This window comes from Engystomops pustulosus, chromosome 7, assembly GCF_040894005.1.
Source record: "Engystomops pustulosus chromosome 7, aEngPut4.maternal, whole genome shotgun sequence".
NCBI classification, from domain to species: domain Eukaryota; kingdom Metazoa; phylum Chordata; class Amphibia; order Anura; family Leptodactylidae; genus Engystomops; species Engystomops pustulosus.
In genome coordinates this window covers 96,818,693-96,830,793 of record NC_092417.1, presented here as the reverse complement: position 1 = coordinate 96,830,793, position 12,101 = coordinate 96,818,693, and the positions used below count along the sequence as shown (strand labels likewise).

The 12,101-nt window shown below is 40.4% G+C and overlaps 1 protein-coding gene across 1 annotated transcript in view; it reads left to right on the top strand.

The window, feature by feature from the left end:
- TINF2 (TERF1 interacting nuclear factor 2) overlaps positions 1-12,101 on the top strand; it is an 18,962-nt gene extending 6,861 nt beyond the window's left edge. Inside the window, exons 3-7 of the mRNA XM_072117311.1 lie at positions 2,934-3,118; positions 5,094-5,192; positions 6,882-6,983; positions 7,142-7,240; positions 11,795-12,101. Coding sequence (XP_071973412.1) covers positions 2,934-3,118; positions 5,094-5,192; positions 6,882-6,983; positions 7,142-7,240; positions 11,795-11,923 — 614 coding nt within the window. The 3' untranslated portion in view covers positions 11,924-12,101. The remainder of the gene's footprint in view (positions 1-2,933; positions 3,119-5,093; positions 5,193-6,881; positions 6,984-7,141; positions 7,241-11,794) is intronic.

Here is a 12,101-nt window from a genome sequence, read left to right as displayed (position 1 = left end):
ATTGTCTCTTGCCTCTTGTCAGGTCCTAGACTACTAACTGCCCACAAGGATGATGTGCCTGGTGTGGAGAGATGTTTTTTTTTTACCTCCTACACTGGTATCCCCTTGGAAACTCCCCTATGGAATAACCCCAGTTTAACACACTTGGAACCAGACTTGGATCCTCAATTTGTCGGTCTCATGATGTAAAGATCGTGGGAGACGTTAGGGATGTCCAGACTTGTTTATCATAAGCGTTCGATATTCCCAGACAAGGTTTCTAAAGGTTCCTCCAGCTACTCCACGCATAGCAGTCACAGTTCCCCAGTGACACCCTTGTATTTTCCACATGTCTTCTCACAGGTGTGGTTCACTCACAAGACACTGGTAGCCTTATATCTATAACTTACTCATTTCTAATTCAGGACAAATCCAACTCTCAAGTGCCACCGAAGTGTCACCTGCTGTTAATAATAAGCTTATACACTTGTACATCATTCACCAATGCTACCTCACCCCCTTGGGCATTTGAAAAATGGGTCGTGTTCCAGATCCCAGTCGTCATAGATGTAGGGTCACCCCTGCTACCTTTTGGCATATGATGTGGGAATGTCCACTGCTGCAAATGTCTTGGATTGATGTCATATCCTCCCCTATAGGACATTGTGTAGATTCCTATACACTTTAATCCTGCAAAATGCCTTTTTGGTTTATTAGATGAAGAACTATGGCCTCACTATGTGAGAATTCTCCTACATCAGACTTTACTTATGGCCCTTCAGGCTATAACCATCAGATGGATGGATCCACATCCACCCAAATGTTCCCAATGGAAAAACTAGTTAATGCCATACTGAGAAATTTGCCAATCTGGCATAGGTGGTGTGATTCCCATTTGGTATCAACCCTATCCTCCTTGTTTGGTAACTTCTCTTGATATTGTGTTTGATGCATCCAGACTCATTGTTGGTTTGTTATTTATGATTTGTAAAGCACTACGGAATTTGATGGTGCTATATAAAGATTATTATTATTGGCCTGATATAACCACACTGTATTCTGATTAACCCCTAAACGCACGTCACTGCGGGAAGATGCTTCCCACAACGGGACGTTCTGTTATGTCCAACTTCTGGCACTGGCGTACGAAAGGAGCCGAGGTGTGTGAGGGTCTTTCCTCTGGGGATTTGATTCCCCCGTGCTGCTTACCGAGGTCTGCCAAGTGCCCTGGGGCTGCTCGATGTTCCAGGCAGTCCGATCCATTCACAACTCCATTTTATTTTAACCCTTAAAACGTTTAATATTATTTAGGCCTCTCAGTCAATTGAAAGTTGAGCAGGTTCTTCTAAATACAGGTTTTGGTGATTTTCTAAGAAATGTGAAAAAAAAATGGCACCCAAATTTTAGGTCTCATAACATTCTAGCAAAATATGTTGAATCTTACAAAACCTTGCCAATACAAAGCAGACATTTGGGTAAGTTATGAATTTATTCGGGTGCTATGACTATCTGCATCAAAGTAGAGAATTTAGAACTTTGAAAATAAACATTTTTTTTAATATTTTGCAAAATTTCAGCTGTTTTCATAACTAAACACAAAAGATGATATCCAAATTTTTAAACTAATGTGAAGTACAATATGTCACGGGAAAGCAATCTCAAAATCCCCTGGATATGTTAACCCCTTTTTTATGGAGCAGAGGTACAGGTGGTGTATGAATAGGGAGATGGTCATAGCACCCAAATTCATTTATAACTTATATTTTCTAGATGTCTGCTTTATGTTGGCAAGGTTTTGTAAGATTCAACATATTTTACTAGAATGTTAGGAGATTTAAAATTTAGGTTAGCCCTCTTCATACACCTGTGGGGTTTGTTGCACATTGCAGCAAACTCCCACTGCTAATAACTGTGGTCGGTGCTTGCCCAATTGCGCGTATTAACTCTTCCGATGCCGCTGGCATTTAAAAGACAGGCCGTGGAAGTTGGCACTGCCATCTTGGATCCGATTATCACTCCCCCAAATCTCATCAGGGGGCGGTGATCGGTTGCAATGACAGCCTTGGGTCTTCGTCAGACCTGAGGATGTCTGGGTTCTGCAGTTTCGTTACAATGAGCCAGTGACAAAAATGCTGTATACTCCAATGCAGAAGTATATGGTAGAAACTATCAGACCATCTAGGGTTAATGTACCCTAGAGGTTCTAAAAAAAAAAAAGTTTTAAATGTTCTAAAAACCTAAAATGTCAAATCACCCCCCCCCCCTCCCTAAAACTGAGGTAATAAACAGTAAAAATCACCAACTTTTACGCCATTTTACATCACATAAAAATGGAATAAAATCAAAATGTCGCACAGACCTCAAAATGGTAGCAATGTAAACGTTCCGAGCAATGGCTCCTACCGAACCATAGAATAAAGTAGAGGTTTTTAAAAAAAATCTAAGCAAGCAGCTAAAATAACAAAATAGTGCATCAGAACAACTCTGTGACCATTCTTGACTGGACCAGCCAGAGCCCTGACCTAAACCCCATAGAGCATCTCTGGAGAGAGTTGAAAATGGCGTCCACCAATGTCCACCATCCAACCTGAGGGAACTGGAGAGGATCCCCAAATCCAGGTGTGAGAAACTTGTACCTTCATCCCCAAGAAGACTCATGACTGTACTAGCTCAAAAACTGCTTCTACTCAGTACTGAGAAAAGGGTCTAATTACCATGTAATAATTCAGTTTTTATTGTTTAATAAATTAGCAAAAAATATTTACATTTCAGTTTTTTTCTGTCAATGTGGGATGCAGTTTGTGCATTAATAAGCAAACAAAATAACTTTTTTGATCTTACCAATCGGCTTTAATGAAACAAAGAGTAAAAAATGTAAAGGAGTTTCTGTACCCAGTGTATGTTATCCTAGTGATATCACTGATGTGGTGTTGTGTTCCTTTCTCATGTTGTAGGACAACCTGTGGACACTGAAACTTGCCTTCCTGTGCTGGTCAAAGCCGTATGGCTGGTGATGAAAAGGAGGGATATTCAGAACTTTGGGAAAATTTTAGAATTCCTGGAACTAACTCACAACCAGGTTCCTGGACTGCTCTGCTACATGCACCATGCTAAGCTCAGCACTGGTTTAAGAGGGAAGGTGAGCTCTAGACCGCTCTCACGTTGTAAGGTCCTGTTCATAACTAAATGGGACACCGTCACTAGATTTACCCCATTTAATTATTAGCCCCCCCCTCCCTTTTGAATGTCCTTAGGCGTTAGACTTGTTCTCTGTGGGACAGAACTGGAGTGTCTGGTGTCAATTAAAAGTGTCTGGTTGTCAATTAGAACAGTTCTACCCTCAGAGCCCAGCTTTCAATTGTCCACAGTTGTTTATAAATTAAAAGCTGAACTCTGGTTGCCAAGGGAAACCAGAACAGTTCTGCTCTGCCACTTCTGATAAATCTCCCCAATATATTTTATTTGCAGTTCACATTTTCAACATGTCTTTAACTGCCTTTAACTCTGGTTCTGTAAATCACAAAAGCACAAGCCTGATACAATAAGTTAGAGGATTCTTGGCTTTTAACCTTTACCTATATCTCACAGGGTGGCATCTCGGTGGCCAAGGACATAACTATGGCTAGTAAATTTGGATTGGTGGCACCTAGAATCACAGTTAAAGAGAAATTTGGGTGTACAATCTTCAACCTGAGTGAATTTGCCACCCCACCCAACACCTTGTAAAAATCGAACAAAATTGACGTTTTTGCTGGTTTGTGCACCAGAAATATTCGTTTATGCCGCTATTGTTTCTTAAGATGTTAAGTTCAGAGGTCAACCCTGCCAAACAACCCCACCACCACCACCTTATCCAGATTAAACAAAAATTGATGCTCATCCTGCTCAAACTTCTGTTTGTGCTGCTTTGGTTTTGAATACCGTATATACTCGAGTATAAGCCGACCCGAGTATAAGCCGAGACCCCTAATTTCAACACAAAAACTGGGAAAACCTATTGACTCGAGTATAAGCCGAGGGTGGGAAATGCATTGGTTACAGCCTCCCAGTATATAGTCTGCCAGCCCCTGTAGCATACAGTCTGCCCAACCCCTGTAGCATACAGCCTGCCCAGCTCCTGTAGTAGGAAAAAAAAATAACACTGTACTCATCTTTCCGACGTCCCCCATAGGTCCTCTTCTGTCTCAGACTGTCTCAGACAGAAGAGGACCTATGGGTGACGTCAGAAAGGTGAGTTTTGTCTTTATGTTTTTAGTTGACTCGAGTATAAGCCGAGTTAGGGTTTTTGAGCACAAATTTTGTGCTGAAAAACTAGGCTTATACTTGAGTATATAAGGTATATTAACAAAATTGTAAAGGTAAAAAGTCAGCCAGCGCCTCCTAACCCCCCCCCCCCCCCATTTTAACCGAATCAAACAAAACTGGTGTCAAACTTTGTGCTACGTTTGTACAGAAAATATTTTCATTTGTGCTGCTATCATTTTTAAGGTATGTTTAGGTATTTGCATAGATTTAAGGTGTTTATGATGAACTGGTAAAAAAACAAACCTAGTGACACTCTGGTTTGATCACCAGATCAAACACATTGTACCGCAGTAGGAATAAACTCTGCTGACCTCTGGAAAAAATAATAAAAATATTAAAAAGGATGGCAGCACAAACAGTGAAGTGCATGCAGGGGCCTTTGTATATAAACTCCTTTGTGCAATTTAGAAATGGGACAAGTGTCTGCTTTTGGAAGGGCAGGAGTGAAAAATGGAAATGCATTAAACAAAGCCCCATGTCATTATGGGTTCATTTTATAAAGTCACATTGAACCTTTTCTCCACCAAAGTATATCAATCAGCTGCTCCTGCCTGAGGGTCATCCACCGTGTCCGGCCTTATTTTAGGGGGATGATGGTGGACTTCCCATATTACAGACTTATTTATATTACATGTAGGACTCTGCACTTTTGCATTGCAGCCCTGCAGTAGATGTATTTTAGACCCACATATGAATACGATAATAATGCTTTTCTATGTATCCAGTATTCTTAGATAATTGGAGCAGCAGAATTGCACTTAGATGCATATGTCTGGGGAGAGTCATTGATACTTTTCACATTTACACAGATTGTGCTCCAGATGATTGAAGAAAAGCAACCTCTGCTAGATATTCTCACAGCTCTGAATTATCACTTTCCTGCTGTTCTTCCTGATGATGAAGCCGTGGTAAGTAATCGCCAAAAGGCCCGGCGATCAGCGCTGGTGAACCTGTAGTCCTTCTCATACTGTTGTATTACATGGCACCTATGCTTTATAGGGTGGGTAAGATTCTGGCCTATGCAGCTATAGGGTGGTAGCATTATAAACATGACCACTAGATGGCTTTAGTCTTCTGTTTTTTAATTTTATTTACCGAGATGCGCTATCAATTTTCCAAGTAAAGTTCTTTCCTCCTGACGCCTCCCTCTGAAAAACACACACCTCTCCTGTTTTCAGTTAGTTTTCATCACAACTGGTCATAAACATATTCCTCAGTGAGTCAGCTCATTCTGTACTAAGGATGACCCATAGGATGCCTGTTTTTTTTTTTTTTTTTTTAAATCATTTTCTACATTAAATCCCATAAAATGCTAATAGAGAATTCATGTTTGGTGGCCATAAGGTTTGGTTGCACCCGAGCCAACAATTACTAGTGAACTACAAGTGCTCTAGATCTCTAACAGGTATTAGAATATTCCATAGAGCACTCAATCCTGACCCAGATTTAGTAATGACCTCTAAAATAATCATGCAGAAGCTCACTTTTGCTAAATAGTTTGCTCTGTAGTTTTAGAATTTCTCAGCTCAAGCATTACTTATGTGATTTTCTGTACCGTAATATTGCTGTGCCCGTGTTAGGGGTGACCACAAAGCTATGCACGAAGTGCTTCTCTCTGGAAGGGATGGTAAGGTGTGGTGCACCCCAATGGAAAATAAGTCAAGCCGGGTCTGCAGTGAACAGTTTCCTTCTGATTTCTCCTCCCCGGCAGTAGAAGGTTCCTATGCTGAGGAAAGGCCTTGGCTAGCTGTCCTTGTACCCCGGTCACAGGCTAAAAGCCCAGGGTCTATGGCAGAGTATCCCCATCTCAACTACTGCTGATTGCTCAGGTACACTGGCAGGCCTCTCCTCCAAGCTGTTCCATAACTGCCAGACACTAGGGACTTGTCTCCTTATATACCTTGTACCCGGCAAGGAGTGAATACATTTCAGCACAAAAACAATGACAAAGCATTCTCCCATAGACTTGCATTGAGTCCCCATAATACTCTATGGCAGCAACTCTCAGTTCTGGTAAACCAGTCTGTTTTCTTCTGCAAAACAATCTCTATAAAATATAGCAGGAAAATGACTAACTTCTCTTAAGTTGTAGAACTCTTTAGTCTCGATGTTCATTAACCCTTTCTACTAGTCTATACAGATACAGTACTAATAAATAGAATGCATATAACAAAACACTATAGATTCATGTAAGTTGAGCCTTGATGTAAAATAAAGCGAGAAGTGTTCACATAGGGGAAATATTCAAACGTCACATGTTCAATGCTCCTCTGTTACAGGGAACTACAATATCCTAAAGGACATTCTCCCACTGATCACAATTCAGATGTTTTGATTCTACAACTTTTTACTCCAAAATCAGGAGTCCTAGCTCTCCATAGACAATTTTGATGGCAGTCTAACAACCTAAAGGTCCCCAGCTCAAGATCCACACCAGGGTCCTACATCTATGTAGCATTTACAATGCCAGTGCCCATGTGCAACTACTTTGCATTCCCTATAGCTACAACTGATAATGGTAACAAAGCAGAATGTACACCTTTAAAGAAAGGCATTTTCATTGAATATTGTCAGTATATATTTTGATGCTTCCTCAGGCCCAGCGAAAGGCACTTAAGGTCCGCCATTGTAAAATACATTTTCGGAAACTAGTGCTTCGCATGATTCGAGATGAAGCATTTCGGAAAAATTACGTAAAGGTAAGTGTGAAATACCTATGTCCTACAGTATCTCTCATCTATACATGGCAATGGCGGTGCTGTGCCAGCTCATTAACATAAAATAAGAGTTGTGTGTCAAGGTTTTGGGTTTTATACAACACGCAATCTAAAATGAAATGTAACTTTTCCCTTAACAGAATACACTGCATTTAGAATATGGAGACAAGTATATGGCTGTTCTTGAGAAGCTTCTTTGGGAATTCTTGTGCAGACTGCAGACTGTCCTTAACCAGCAGGTAATTGAGGCAAAGCTATTGGCCCTGGTCATCAATAAAAGCATGCCTTTGTGTTTTTTGTTAGTAGCTGCACGACTGTGAAAAATGCATTTATAGCCAAGATTGCCTTTGGGTTTGGAGAACTTTAGTATAATGCTGTGCACCAGAGTGATCTGAATACAGCTACCATCCAACAATATACATGGATCTTTCACAGTCCTGCTACTACTAACACCGCATTCAGAAAACGGCATGGTTTTCTGAGTAACTTTCTAAAGGAACTCCATTTTCCTTGAGCATTCCAACGTACATGTACATCAGGAAATGGGGTCTATTGCCACATCACAACATGCAATCGCTGCAGGAGCTAGGCTGTTTGAGAGAGCCAGGCTTCCGCACGAACTGCTGGGATTGCAATACGATCCCAGATGTTTAACCCTATAGATGCTCTAGTCATGGTAACCGCAGCATCTATATGGCAGTACCAGGTACTTACCTGGCCAATCGACATTGTCTGTGCCAGGCACTGGGTCCTTTGAATAATATGGTTTGTGAAGTGCTATGGTGTATGATGGCACTATATAAATAAAAATTATTATCATCATCGTAGGTCTGCCTCTAGTAGATGCCTGTTAGATGTAATGTGCTCCAATAAATCAGTATTGCAGTAGATTACATTTAACAAGTGATAAAATGGAATAAAATCAAATCGTTAAGTAAGGGGGGGGGGGGGGAGTACAAATAATTAAAAAAAAAAAAAATTAATAAAACATGTTAAAACACAGAGAACATTAAAAAAAAAACAAAAAAAACAGAAATCTCCACAAAAACCTCTTCATAATTGTAACTGAACCTGTATGGTGAATGACATAAAAATATTACGATATTTTCACATCCATAAAAACAGGATAAAAAGTGTCCAAAAGTATAACTTACCCTGACATGATACAGATTAACCCCTTAACGCTCTGCGCCGTAGCTCTACGGCGCAGAGGTACAGGGAATGTATGAAGAGGGCTCACGGGCTGAGTCCTCTTCATACAAAGGTGGGGGTTGTTGCATATTGCAGCAAACCCCCACCGCTAATAACCGCGGTCGGTGCTTGCACCGATCGTGGCTATTAACCCTTTGATTGTCGCCGGCAAAGACAGTGGCGTGCGGGCGCCGCCATCTTTATTCCGATCGCCGCGTCCCCGAACGTCATTGGGGGGGGGGGGGCGGCGATCGGTTGCCATGGTAGCCTCGGGTCTTCGTTTGATCCGAGGCTATCTAGCTTCTGCAGATTCGTTACAATGAGCTGCAAAAAATGCCATATATTGCAATACAGAAGTATTGCAGTATATGGTAGGAACGATCTGACCATCTAGGGTTAATGTACCCTAGATGGTCTAACAATTAGTGGGGGAAAAAAAGTTAAAAAAAAGATTAAAAAATTAATAAAATTTCAAATCACCTTCCCTTTCGCTAGAATTGATATAAAACATAATAAACAGTAAAAATCACAGACACATTAGGTATCGCCGCGTCCCAAAATGCCCGATCTATCAAAATATAAAAACGGTTACGGCCGGTGGTGACCTCCGAGACAGGAAATGGGGCCCAAATAATCACATTAAAAATGGAATAAAAAATTATCAAAATGTCGCACAGACCTCAAAATGGTAGCATTGCCAACGTCGGCTCATTTCGCAAAAAATGACACCTCACACAGCTCCGTGCGCAAAAGTATGAAAAAGTTATTAGCTTCAGAAGATGGCAAAAAATGTTTTTTCTTGTTTGTACACATTCATTTAATTTTTGAAAATGTATTAAAACACAATAAAACCTATATAAATTTGGTATCACTGCGATCGCACCGAACCAAAGAATAAAGCAGAGGTGTTATTTTGAGTACACAGTCAAAGTCGTAAAAACTGAGCCCACATTTGTAATTTTTTTTCAGCCTCGCAGTACACGGCATGTTAAAATAAATAACATTAAGGGAAAGTAAAATTTGTTACGCACAAAATAAGCCCTCACACAAGTCTGTACACGTAAAAATGAAAAAGTTAGGGATTTTTGAAGGTGGAGAGCGAGAAATGAGCAAAAAAAACCTGCGTCCATAAGGGGTTAAAATTACAGCTTTTCCAACATAAAAACAAACCCTAAAACAAAAGAATTTAAATGTTAAAATTCTCTATTCTGCAAAACAAGTCAATGAGAATAATATATATATATATATATATATATATATATATATATATATATATATATAATATTAGTGTGTCGCCGTAATCGTGGTGACACATGGAATAAAGATTTGGTTTTTTTATAGTATGGTGAACAGTGAACAAAAAAATAGGAAAAAGGCATCCTAAACCAGATTAAATGATATTTCTTATCCCCAACAAGAGAGAGGTAATAAAATCTCATCAGTTAGCTATTAAAAAGGAAGATCTCATCCCGGGAAAAATAATCCCCCATATGTCATTATTACAAAAAAAAGTAAACATTTTGTAGCCTGTAAAACGAGACAATGCAAATCTGTTCTGGCGCCTCCTTCCCTTCTTTGCCCGGCCGTGTGCCCTTACAACAGTTTACCAACACATATGGGGAATTGGCCAGCTCGGGTATCAAACTTTTATGGCACTTTTCATCATTTAATCTATTGTGAATGGGTTTTTTTTTTTGTCCAAAATGAATGTATTGTCCAAAAAAATTATGGCTAAAAACCCTCTTGTGTATCATAAAGTTCCAATTTAATCAGAAACGTATTGCTCCCTACAGCCACAACTTATAATTGTGTTGGCATCTTGATGTCGCCAATATGTGGAGGGGAAATCCGGAACATTGTAGTTTCCCTGCAGGATTCCCTTAAATAAAAGAATTGCAGGGCAGGAGCTCCAATGATAATCCAGCCCTGTACAAACTTCCTTGCTCCTTGTGCTATCCCAGGAAGCCCAGGAGGTGTTGCTTTAAAATGGCACTGAGCACAGCACATCCTGGGCTAGCAAGGACTGTAGGAGGAGGCTTTGAGTAACTGTCTGCGTGTCCACAGAGATGGCTGTGAATGCGACCTATGGCACCCATGCCATAGGTTCACCACCACTGACCTAGAGGGTTAACCGATATCTTAAAGTTTAGTTTTTCATACATCGAGGGTTGTTGTTTTTATAATAGGGTAAGTTATGGGGTTTTTACTATTATTTAGGCCTCTTGGTGACTTGAAAGCTAAGAATGTCCCTATAAATATAGGTTTTAGCGGTCCATAAAAATGTAAAAATTGCACCCTAAAATTTTAAAGCCTCATAACATCCTAGAAAAATTAGAGGAGGCATAAAAAACCATGCAAATGTAAATCAGACATTTGGGAAATGTTAGTTATGAAGTTATTTGGGTGCTATGACGATCTGCCTGAAAAGCAGAGAATTTAGAACTTAGAAAATGGAGAATTTAATAAAAATAATTTCGTAAATTTCAGGGTTTTTTCCATAACTAAACGCAAATTTTTCAGCTTATTTGAAGAACAACATTTGAGGAGAAAACAGTGTTAAAATCCCTTGGACATATAAAAGCATGCGAAGGTTAAAACCTCTTATAGTGATACAGGGAAGATTTTAAAAACCGGGCTTTGTCTTGAAGCCCTTAAAGAGGACCTGTCACCCCATTTATCGGCACTAGGAGCTGCTTACTAATGTAAGCAGCTCCTAGTGCTTGAACAAACGCCGCAGTGTTAGAGCGATAGCATTACTGGAAACCTCTGGTAACGCTATCTAACACTGCGGCAGGGTATAGTGTAATTGTCGGACAGCTCGCAAAGCTGTCCAACGTATTCATGAGGGGGAGGGTTGGGGCGCGCGACAGTCAATGCCGGCCTATGGAGCGAGCTGTCCGATGATTACACTATACCCCGCCGCAGTGTTTGATAGCGTTACCGGAGGTTTCCGGTAACGCTATCACTCTAACACTGCGGCGTTTGTTCAAGCACTAGGAGCTGCTTACTTTAGTAAGCAGCTCCTAGTGCCGATAAATGGGGTGACAGGTCCTCTTTAAGGGCTTCAAGACAAAGCCCGGTTTTTAAAATCTTCCCTGTATCACTATAAGAGGTTTTAACCTTCGCATGCTTTTATATGTCCAAGGGATTTTAACACTGTTTTCTCCTCAAATGTTGTTCTTCAAATAAGCTGAAAAATTTGCGTTTAGTTATGGAAAAAACCCTGAAATTTACTCTGAAATTGAAACTCTAGGTCCTCTTTAAGTGGCTTAATCCTTAAAGGGGGTTATCCGACTATTAGAAATAATTGCAGAAGGACCGGGGTGGGCTTTTTTAAAAAAAAAAAAAAAATATAGCTTTATTCACCTCTTCCAGCTCTCCCTGTATCATGCACCACGGTCCCTTGCAGCTCTGCTCCAACTGCTTCTGGGCACCTGTTACACCCACCTGTCCCCATGTCCCAGCACTGTAGCAGCCGACCTGCCAATTCTTTCTAATGGTCGGACAACCCCTTTTGTGGGGATGAAATGCTTGACTGCTTGGAAGTAGGAATGTTTAGAAGTTCTCTACACATGAGTTCTAATCTGTTTGTCCTGAAACAGGTCCCACAAACGAGACTGCTGCTTCTTGTAGATGAGGACAATCTCTCCAGCACCCCCATCCACCCCAGTTCTGGACTGAGTAAGTTAAGGCTCAGCTCTGGAGGACTTCTCCATGGCCAGAGTTTCTGAAAACTAACCCCTATTGACTGCTGCATCTTATTACCTCTAAGAGGTGTAATCTTTTGCTCTCATTTTGAGATCTGCTCTTTTTATTAAATAATCCCTGTTTAGGATTTATAGTTTGTTTGTATTTCTTTGCTCTGTAGATTTACCTGTTTATGTAATAAAAGCTTGCATTTTGACATTA